Source organism: Poecilia reticulata, chromosome 13 (genome assembly GCF_904066995.2).
Source record: "Poecilia reticulata chromosome 13, P_reticulata-male-v2, whole genome shotgun sequence".
Lineage (NCBI taxonomy): Eukaryota > Metazoa > Chordata > Actinopteri > Cyprinodontiformes > Poeciliidae > Poecilia > Poecilia reticulata.
In genome coordinates this window covers 12,748,679-12,760,337 of record NC_088842.1, presented here as the reverse complement: position 1 = coordinate 12,760,337, position 11,659 = coordinate 12,748,679, and the positions used below count along the sequence as shown (strand labels likewise).

The following is an 11,659-nucleotide window of genomic DNA, read 5'->3' as shown; positions in this document are numbered from 1 at the left end:
CTCCTCAGCCCTCCCTTTTGACTAATTATAGATGGTTGCGCAGACACAAACACTCGCTTTCTGCACCTGCCCATGCCATGACTTTTCAAGAAAACAGCAACAGCTCCTGGCATGGTTTATTGTCAGATGTTCTTCCATCAGATTATTGTGTCAGTAGATATAGATCCCTCAGGTTAAATCGTACATACTGTCTCAGGTGTCTGTCCTTAAGAAATGGTTGCTAAACACCTGATGTTACAAAGATGCTTTTTGGAAGTCATAACTGACTACAGTGCATCAGCACTCCTTCATACCTCTAATGATGATACGAAAAAGAAAAACTGATGTTTTTTTATTATTTGATACAAATGTTTGTGTTTTTAATTTGTATTAACACCAGGATATGTAACAAATGTGGAAATGATTTAAAGTTATTTTTATTCAGCCAAGAAGTTTGTTTTGATAGGAAGTGATGGACACATCTCCCACAAATTGAGATGTTATGAAAGTGCAACCTTTTTTTTCAAATTAATTACATTTTTATTTCCAGTGTACCATAAAATGATAAAGTGAACATTATTTCTCTATTCTGACAGTACAGAAATCAAAACCTTCTAATTGCAGAGCAGCATTTTGCATTTTCTGGGATTTAAAAAGATGAGCTCCAGGTCTTTGAGGATGAATGCCTCCTTGCCATCACTCATGATATGGTTAGATAAATAAATAAATAAATAAATAAATAAATAAATAAATAAATAAATAAATAACATTTCTTAATTAATTAATTACAATAATGTCAGTGGACATGTACAATATTATTACGTGTTACATATTTTCATCTGTCAGTCATGTGATAGAATGACACTTAAAAAAAATACATTACGTGCAGATTTTCTGTTTTCACAAACTGCGAACAACTTATCTTCTTTTTTGCAAAGACCACCGAATCTGTATGTCAAAACCTGGGACAACACCTACATGCGTTTCAGGCCAGCGGAGATTTCCCGTCTTAAATTGTGTATTCTTGTCTAGAGAACAAAGCTTGAAAGTTGATCACAGCTGCCATGAGGGAGAAAATGCTCCTTCTTTTTTGTTTATTTCCCTAGCATCTCAGGCTGCTGCTGTGTTATCCCCACAGAGCTGTAAACCAGGTACTCTACGTAGCTGCAGGCCATAACTGCTGTTCAACTGGGGACATTCTTTGTTCATCAGAGGCACAGAAAGAAAAGGAGCGCTGGAGCTTCTGCCAAAATCCTCACGGTGACAGAAGTTGTCACATTATCTATAGATGTGCCATTCTTTTGTGACCTTACTAACCCAATCTGATTTTGGTGTTTAGAAACAGGTGCATTTGTCACTCTTTATGCCAGTGAGTCATGGCTTCTTCTTTATTTTTAATTGGTTACTCTGCCTGCAGTGTCAAATGGAGAATATGACATGAATAATTGGGAACAGAGGCTCGAATAGAGTGTTAAAATTAGTGAAAAAATAAAAAATAAAATAAAATAAAATATGATAAAATCAAATTAATAAGAGGCATGTTAGGGGGCTAGTAACTGGAAATCTTCCATTAACTCATAATTTTATCGCGTTTAAATTCTGCATCTTTCTCAGACATCTTTTACACATGCACACCCACATACATACATGTGTGTGTATTCAATATGATATGCAAACTGGTATGCAAACTGGTTCCCCTGGGCTTCAATATATATAAGCCTTTAGGCAATATAATTAAATAATATGAAAATAATAATTACTGTTTTTCAAACAGTTCAGACAGTCTTCATGATGGGATTGTTGAGCAATCTGATGGCCAGTGGGAGACAAATATTTCTGAGTCTGGCTGTTCTGCAGCGGATGCTACGGACTCACCTCCCAGACGGAAAGCGGATGAACAGACCATGGAGAGGATGGGTGGAATCAGAGAGGATCTGGTTTGCTCTGGCTAAGCAGCATCTGTGTGCAATGCTCTGGATAGGGGGGAGTGGAGCCCCAACAATCCTCTCGGCTGTCTTCACCACTCTTTGCAGAGACTTCCAGGCTGACACATTGCAGCAGACCAGATGGAGATGCCGCTGTATTTAAAATGTTTTTTTAGAAGGTAGGATATTCTCATAAAAGGATCATCAAAATTTGCTTTTCATTTTAAACAGATAGGATATTCTGATGAAGGAAGAGAAGCAGCAGGAGGTTGAAATTGCCAGAATAGTGATATATGTGGTTGACTGCCCTGGTTTGAAACTGTATTTTTTGACATTCCATGGCATAAACAGTGGGTATAAAAAGTCTATTGGCTCCTGTTTAATTTCCAGGTAGTTAAAACTTTGTAAAATTCTAGTGATACATTTGTCCATTTTTATATTTAAGCTATGTGATTTTTGGTCCTGGCTTATACTTATTGATAGGTATTTTCTCAAACCTACACATAAAGAAGAACCACAGACAACGTATATGAGCTTTCAACCAAACTTCTGCAGAAGGAGAAGACACAGTGAACAGCTTCTCCAAGCTGCTCTCCATGTGTTCTTCAGTTTGTTTGTCTCTTTTATTAGCAAGAAAGGTGTGAAAAGGAATGGAGGGGGGGTGAAACCCACATCCTATCTTCACAGTAGGATGTGAATTCTGAAACAAAGAAGGGAGACACAGAAACTAAATTAACACAGAGACAGGTTCACAGCTCAGGAGTATCCCAGGAAGATCTAAGTCACTATCTATAAGAACATGCTAACATAAAATTACAAATGTAAGAATGATAACAAACATAATCATTCTAACACTTATATTTTCAATTTCTGTGAATTAGAAACAGCAAAGGTTTTAAACGTGTAAAGTTTTCTAGCTTGAGCTTATTTTTCAATTAATAAAACGATCTCAAATTACTTCAGCGGATAAATAACATTACCGACACAACAAAGCGAAACGTTCCGTGTCACACTTTATCTGCGTGAGTAATAGGGTCCAATGAGAATATCATATGAATGGAGCTGAAAACGGCATTATTCCCACCAGTTTAGCCTCTTTATGTGTACGAGTCGTATTAGTAGTGAGTTGTTGTTGAGTTTAGCGCCCTCTGCTGGACCAAGTTAGCAAGTGCTCAAATGTCTCATTCTTTGGGTACGATTGTGATTCTGCAGCACAGCGAAAAATAAATCTGTTCCATTCTGCCACCAGACTCAGTCGGTCAGGCTATATTTAGAGAGCAATTAGAGATTTTATGAGTAGGGGAGTAACATTTTGAGAGAGAGATTCAAGGAAAGATATCCTGCTCTAGAATTGAGAGAATTAGACTCCTGCAAAAATATTCCTCAATGGGTAAAATGCACTATTTCTCCCAATCTAACTACAGCTTAATGCTTGAAATGCTGTTATCACACACATGCTAAGTTTAAATTGATGAGACTCTTTTTCTTTGCTTTGTGAACTTTTTAAATAAAAGTTATGTAATAAAAGCTGCTTTTATTACATAAAAATAGCTTTTATATAATAAAAAAATGCTTTTATGTAATAAAAGCTATTTTATTACAGAAAAATAGCTTTCAAAGTAATATGACATCATGGAATGAACTCAGAGTGATCCCCATTTTTCTTTCTCCCCCAAACAAAATCAATTGCAGATTGTTTTTGCAATTGTTGTTATTGATACAATGAACACAGGTGACTTATAAACTAACAAGTATTTTAAAGTCTAATCTCTCTAACATCTTTATCTCCAACTATTCCATTTCTTGTTAGTTTGTTGTTTTTATGCACAATTAAGACTAAACTTTTTTTTTAACGTTTATTGAACTATCATAATCAGGGGCACAGTTCTTTGAACCTGAGTATGTTCATTTTAATAACTGTAGATTATCATTATTTTGTTCTTATTCTGTACTTTGGTGTTAATCTGCAAGCTTTGGCTTACCTGTCGCTCTGCTGGTGATACACCTGAGTTTCTCCTCTGAGAGGTGCAATAAAAAACCTTTTCTACTCTAGTTTCTTTTCTATTCGTCCCGCCTCATAAAACTAGTTTCCCTGAAAAAGGACTGCTTCTTTAGAGCTCAGAAACTATTCTTCCTTAGAATTCCTAGTGTTGCTTTGGACATTTTTGTTGTCGACCACAACATATTAGTGGAAAATAATTGTTTTCAGGAAACATTTCAGTCAAGGAATTAAAGGAATGTTGTTTTTGTTGTTTTGGGGAATTATTGTTTCAGGAAATGTAATTTAAAACATATTACGCCAAGATTATCTTTACTCATATATAACAAAAAAAAAGACTAATCTGTGTCTTTGTTGGCAAATCCAATGTTCCTACTTCATAGTACACGCATGTTTACATTTAATCCATCAGCAGCAGGGATTGTTTTACTGAGATTACACATTTTATTGCAAAATCTAGAGCACAAAATGAAGTACAGAAAAGTACTACAGCTGTTATTTCATCTTCTTTTCTATTTTTTGCTGTTACAGCTACAGAGAAGCTTCAGTCAGCCACACTCTGGAAATGGAAACTGAACCAAAGCAATGGACAGGAAGTGAAGTCCTAAAAAAATACTGTCCTCTTCCTCCTCTGTTTCCTTTCCTGTTCAGAGGCAATCCCTCTTTTCTATCCCTATAACTCTTTGCATTTATCTCACTCTGTGTCCTTGCTTTTCATCTTTTTACCAGAAACTTTTGTTTTCGCAGTAAAGTCTGACTCATATCCTCTTCCCATAAAGCTCCAGTAATTTTCTTCTCAACAGACTCCATTTACATGTGGGCAGAATATTTAAATATGACATACGATAAGGTTACTGCACTTGCAAACAAATGTGCTGACAAAACTAACTCAGAGGCACAATAAAGGATTTAACAGAAAAAAGTTGATTTATTACAGTTAATTGATTCAAGTGAAATTTCAGTCAATACAAACCCAAAAGTCTGTCTCTGAAAAAAACCAGAATATCATAAAATACCAATAAAAACTACTTTAATGCAGAAATATCATTTTTATGACTGATACAGTCATAGGGAAGACTGTTGACTTCACAACAACATATTTGTTTTAATTAAGCTCCATTAGTAGAACCAAATCTATTATTACTGGAGTCTAACAGAATTAGAGTTAATGCTAGAAAATGAAGGTATACATTCCATGCATAGAGTGTTTTATCCAATCATATTATTGGGAAGTTGAGTGGAAGAAAAAAGTGTTATACGAAAAGGCTTGTCAATGTTTAAAGAGCCGCCACACTGAGACTTACCAAGGTTATGACCTACAGAGCTCAATAATTACACTGTTGCTTCAGTCAAAGTGTTTTAACAAAAGTGCATTTTGCGCAGCATTTCAAAATCAAAGCCCCAGTACCTGGATAACTAACTATGGTTAACAAGTATGGATACAAATATCCATACTTGTATCCAAATACAATTTTATTAAAAATAATAATAATAATAATAATAAATGAACTGAAATCAACTCTTAAAACACATCCCTTTATGAGATGAATTTGTAAGATATCTTACTATTGAAATTATTTTTTCATGCTAATTTATTGCGACACATTTCTTTTTTTATCAGTTCCACTCACAGTGTGCTGCTTTCCACATTCGTATGTGTGTGAAGCAGATAGGACACACATTTGTAGCTCTTTAACACAGTCCACATGACAGAATACAGACAAAGAACTCCATTCAGGTCAATATTGCAATGCTTTACGTAAAAAACAGGATTCAGAAAAGCTTATTTGTTGCATAATGAGCGTAAATGCATAATATTCGTGTTAGTATTAAACACAAAAGAACCACTGATAGTTAAAGGTGTTTCTGTAGTTTTAGACTTTTTTTCTTGATGCTTTTTTTTAATCAGACGCCATATGCACGCCTTCAGGACTCGACCTCCTTTTCTCCCCCTCTGAACAGACTGGTCTTTTCCCATTCCCATTATTGCAGTTTTTGTATCACCGGGTTTGGAAGTGAAGTTTAGTTTCTCCCAGTTTTTGAACAGCAGCTGGGCAGAACATCGAGTGAACATGTAGAAATGGATTTTATGAGGCTTTTTGGCACCGTTATCGCCGTTTTGTTTCACCCTGGATCCGCTTCGAAAATAAATGGTAAGATTGTTTTTTTTTTCGGGAGCGGAAAAAATAAAATAAAAAAAGGCAGAAACGAGTTTCATTTATATTTAAAGACCTTCATACGAAAAACAACAATGCTTTCTTTAAAAGAAAAAAAAAAGTGTCAACGTTTTCTAACACTGAAGTAAATGAAACGCGTTTTTCGGGGTTTTACTTGAGTGGCGCAGGGAGACGAGTCTTGAAAGCAAAACCGCTGCTGAAAAAAGTCCAAAGCAAGCAGCAGTCTGCGTGTTTCATAACAATATCGAGGCAACAAACTTCTTGGAACATGTAAACAGCCGTTTCTGCCCGGGTCAGAGAGTCGCTGCTGTAGTTTGACTGTGTTAGACCAGAGGATATCGCTGACTCTTGATTATAAGCAAAACAGAGACGTGAAAGCGCTTACATAACCACTCCTTCTTCATCTACTTTCTGTTTAAATCCGCAATTAAGTATAGGATTTTTCAGGCAGTAAGCATTTTATTACCGAATGCGCAGTAATCCTGTCCTGAGTTACTATTTGCAATGAATCATGATCAAATCGAAAGTTCTACTTTTAAGTGGGATGCAGTGACTCAGTTAATAGTCACTGTATTAATAGGGAAAGCAACTTTATTTGAAAATTACACTTCAAAAACTGCTGGGTTAAAAAACAAACAAACAAAAAAACAAGCCAATCGGTGTTGTTTTTGCTTAAACTGTCCTGGGTCAAACGTGACTGATGCCTTAACAGAACAAAGCTAGATTATGAATTTGAGATGCTATATTAGGTTTCAACCCCACAAATGTGAGTTAAAACGAAAAACATTGTCCAGTTGGTTGGAAACAATAATGGAGGAAGTAAGCAAGAAATTTGGGTTGGACGTTATTTTCTGTTTAGTTTTATGCTTCACCGAAAAGCACGACTTAACAAACTGAAGACAACATCCTTATAAAGTGATATAAGACTTTTATTGACTATTGTGTCAATTTTTCTGGTCAAATTGAGAGTGTGGAACCATAGCAGCACAACCGTTCAGCTACCTGATTAGCTGGTAAAATGCTAACAGAGAGTGAACTGAACTTCAGTCACCATTACATCCCACTGACATCCAATGTATTACACATTGCAGTGGGAAACTTTTTATCCCCTTACAAATGTATCCAGTTTTTGCTTCTTTTTTTTTTTTCATCACATTGATGAAACAGATTTATTATCTGAGGCAATAGGAGTTTTTAAATTATGATTTTATTTATTAAATGAAAAAAAGTTACTAAAGCAACTTGGCTCTATTTAAAAAAGCAATTGCTCCACCTTGATAAGTCGCTAGTTAATTGTGATTAATCATATTTTACTGGTTCAATTTCACAACTCAAACTAATCTTTTTATTGTCAGATCAGCAGGGTGAACAAATTGCTTGAATAAAATTTGTCCGACAAACATGAAGTAAGCTAAAAGTTGTCTAAAAAGCAATGCATAATCTTAAGAATTTCAAGTATAGATGATAAACAAAGTCACATTTGTATATTTTTAAAGCGTGTGGATTTCAGCAAACCATAATTAGAGCCTTTATCAACAAAGGGAGAAATCAATGACACATACCGGTCACAGAACAAACTAAAACAACATCTGCAGCTCTCATTTGCCTCAGCTAAGGTCTCGTTTTGGTCACTTGTATCTCCAATATCATTCTTTCCATCTCTACCCAGAGTTTGTGACCATAAATCAGGGCAAGAACGTAGATTGATGGTTAAATCGAGATCTGCGCCTTTTGACTTGGCTCTCTCTTCACCACGACAGAGCGGTACAGAGGCCGCATCACCGCAGACGCGGCACCAATCCTCCATTTTTTCCTCATTGGTGAACATGACCCTGACATACTTAATTTCCTTCACGTGGGGCAGAACCTCCTCCCTGACCTGCAGAAAGCAGTCTACCATTTTACATCTGAAGACCGTAGGCTCGGATTTGGAGAGCCTGATCTTCATCTCTTCCGCTTCACATTCCGCTTCAAACTGCTCCAACCAAAGCTGTAGGCCACGGTCAGATGAAGCCAATAGGAATACATAGTCTTCAAAAAGCAGAGACGAATCCTAAGGCCAAAAAATGGATCCCCTCAACACTTTTTCTGCACCCAGATGTTCCTTCCTTAGAGGTTATGAACAAGATCGGCAACAAAGGCCAACCAAGGCAGAGTCCAACTCCCACTGAAAATGACCTATTGCCTGGTCGGCAATGTGGATCAGACTCTGACACCGGTCACACAGGGACTTTTAAACAACACGGAAGAGGAAAGTGGAATAAAATTCCTTCAAAGAGATACAACAAATTTTTCACTCTCTAGGGTTATATTTTTTATATTATACTGCCTGTGTTGGATAGTGCTATCTTCTTTTTGTGCTGCATGGCTATTTTATGGCACATAGTTATAAAAAATATATATTTTTCTGTCCCCTTGATGTCCAGGCCAGAAAATCTGCCGACGCGGGACGGAGCGGCCATGCTATAAGGCATCCTACATCCAGGACAGCAGGCGGAGGCTGACGTTTGAGGATGCCAGGCAGTCCTGCAGGTCAGAGGGAGGCGAGCTGCTCAGCATAGAGACAGAGAGTGAGCAGCGCTTGATAGAGAGCTTCATACAAAAGCTGAAGGTTGGAGATGGTGATTTCTGGATTGGGCTCCGTCGCAGACCTCCGCATCACCGGACGGGGAATAATAACCCAGGATGCCCCTCGCAGTACTATTGGGTCGATGGAAGCAAGGCCAAGTACAGGTTCTCCTGATTATTTTTATTACTTCCTCTGTGAAATGGACCAAACTAGAAAAATACCGTTAAATGTTAATGTTTACGTTTTACTCGTCGCAGGAACTGGAACTGGGATGAGCCGTCATGTGGTTCTGAAATGTGTGTGGTGTTGTACCACCAGCCCTCCGCACCAGCTGACGAAGAAGGCCATTTCCTGTTTAAGTGGAATGATGACAACTGCAGCTGCAAAAACAACTTTGTCTGCAAATACAAGGAAGGTGAGTTAATGGAGCTGTTGCCAACATAGCTCCATCGATTTTACTTTCTGGCAATTTATAAAAGGTGTTAGCCAAATTCACTTGGTAGAATTAAGCACACGATTATAGTTTTAATATCTGCTTTATTTATGATTATTACATTTCTTTCCTTTTTATCTTCAAAAGTGTATAACTATTTTGAAGCCATTTTTATACCTGCGCTGGTTGTAAAAGAACATCTTCAGACATCTTTTAAAATACCAAGATTTTGTGACAAAAAATGAGACCATGATAAATTCTTTTAAAACAATTTAAATGTTTGTTAACAAATATATCCTGCACAATTCATCTTAAAAAACAAATCTGCACGAGACGAAAATAAAAAAGTAAAAAGGCTGCAAAAAAAAACTGATTGCATAACACCACATTCTTAAACTAATACTTAGTTGAAATACCTTTTGATTCAGTTTCAGCGTTCAGTCTTCTTTCATAGCGGTCTCTTAACTGGCAGGATCTCCCTCATAAAAGTTCTTCAAATCTATTAGATTGTGGTGCTGTTAAAAATATGTCTTACCTTTCTAAAAATTAGGGTGAAAACCAGCGTATGGACCAGTTAATGATTTCATCCCCTTTGACCAGAAAGCCCAATTTTGAAAGTTACTTTTCCTACTTTTCCCATTTTGGGAAAAGTAGGAAAAGTAACCCTACATCATGATGCTACCACCACCATGCGTCACTGTAGATTTGGCGTTCTTATGCTGAGATGTAAAGCTGTTTTTTGTGTTAAGCTCTTTTTTTTTTTTTTAGAATGATACCCAAAAGCTCATTGAATATTTGTGTTTGGATAAAGTTGAACATTATTTTTTAATTTATTGGAATGTTACAAATGTTCTAATTTTCTTCATCCTCTGCAGAGAAAATGCCAGTATTTACAGGAGACGGGATCATAGTAGAACCAGGTACACATTACTCTTGTTTAATGTAAAACCTCCTTTTGTCAAAGTCTAAGAAGGTTTGATTTATATTCTTTGTGTCACATATATGTGATAAATTTGCTACTAAGCTGGAACTGATAAATAAAGCTGAGTAAAGCACCAAGTTTATCTGGAAACAACCCAAATGGTAAATAAAAGTGATATGTTTGAGTAGCTAAATCTCCATACCAACCATTGGATGTTGTTGATGAGCCAAACCCTTAGCCCTAGTTTGGGAGGCATCCCAAGAAAAGATTGTGAGAGTTTTCTAACTACTTCTGAATCTGCATAGAATCATAATCAAACCTCAGACTGCAGACCTAAATCTTTTGTTAGGTGATGTTGTTGATGAGCCAAACCCTGAACATTTGACCATGCTAATTTTAGTTGTACAAAATCTGACATTCTAAACAATTATTTAATAATTATGAATCCGTTAAAATATGTCAGATATTTGTGGTTTTGTTTCAATCATGACCTTTGATGCTTCTGTAGTTCCATCTATGAGGCCAAACATATCCACAGAAGGGGATGTCAGAATAGCTATTGGATTACCTGAGTCGTCAGGTAAAATAAACACTTTCTATGTTATATTTTTAAGTACAAGAAACTTGTCATACTCGGAGTATTCGGAGGCTGTGTTTTAATGCAGATAGGCTTAATAATGTGCATTTTCTTGCAGTGTCTTTCTCAGACAACAGCCTCTATGTTTCCTACATCCTATATGCCACTATTCCAGCTATGCTGCTGCTGCTGCTGTTAGCAGCTGCTGGGTTCTTCTGCTACAGACAACATGCAAAAAGGTAAATAAAAAGAGAGAGTGTTAAAAATAATCATAGGAATCATTTTTCAACTCAGTTATTAGATTAGTGTGTGTGTGTGTGTGTGTGTGTGTGTGTGTGTCCAGTTGAAAGTCGGCCCTGGCGGTTAGTGTTCTCACCGTGAATTTGATCCTTTCTACTTACATTCAGGAGGAAGACGGAAACAGAGAGTTTCCCCGGCAGATCGAAGCAGCTGATGCCAACAGCACCTTCGGTTTCCTCCATTCAAGGACCTTACGCCTTTAGTGACATCACTAAGCTCCCTCACGCCGCTCTGGACTACAGGACGCAGGCAGAAATCATGACAAAGTACTCCTGCCCATACTCACATGACGCCCAGTATCCCGATTACGAGAACGTGACGTGTTCAGAGAAGGAGACCGGCTTTGTGACGAACGATATCTACGAGAGTGCCAGGACTCAGAGTCGGCGGTGCCGCAGTCAGGATGGATGGGTGGAAAATGAGATCTATGGCTAATGTTGTTGATGTCGATCTGAGCTCCAGAAACATCTGTGAACTTGTAATTGTTAAAGGAACCTTATTAAGCTAGAAAGAGGAACATATACTGGTCTATATCTCTTTCTTTCTACATATCTTGCTAGATTACCAGTGAGGTACGCAGTCTCAACATACACACCTGAGTTTGAACTGGTTTTACGTGGACTGGTTTCAGAGTGTGAATTTATTCCTTGTGTATATGTCGCCGCTTAACATCTATGTTTTGGTCAGTTATAACACTATATTTAGGACGTTATCATATCTGTCAAACCATATTAAATAAATGTTGATATTAATAAAAACAAAAGACATGTTTACATTA

General features: G+C 37.0%; 1 protein-coding gene across 1 annotated transcript; it reads left to right on the top strand.

Moving 5' to 3' along the window:
• The first annotated feature begins 5,587 nt into the window (after nt 1–5,587).
• laynb (layilin b) lies at nt 5,588–11,659 on the top strand. Its single transcript, XM_008425690.3, has 7 exons — nt 5,588–6,056; nt 8,507–8,813; nt 8,907–9,064; nt 9,958–10,002; nt 10,513–10,584; nt 10,700–10,820; nt 10,989–11,659. Exons 1-7 carry the CDS (start codon nt 5,984–5,986, stop codon nt 11,314–11,316), a joined length of 1,104 nt encoding a protein of 367 aa, XP_008423912.1. The 5' UTR covers nt 5,588–5,983; the 3' UTR covers nt 11,317–11,659.

Coding starts and splice junctions, on each gene's coding strand:
- laynb (XM_008425690.3), top strand. CDS start 5,984: ATGGATTTTATGAGGCTTTTTGGCACCGTTATCGCCGTTTTGTTTCAC. Junction 10,003..10,512: donor CGGGATCATAGTAGAACCAG/GTACACATTACT, acceptor ATGCTTCTGTAG/TTCCATCTATGAGGCCAAAC. Junction 10,821..10,988: donor TACAGACAACATGCAAAAAG/GTAAATAAAAAG, acceptor ACTTACATTCAG/GAGGAAGACGGAAACAGAGA.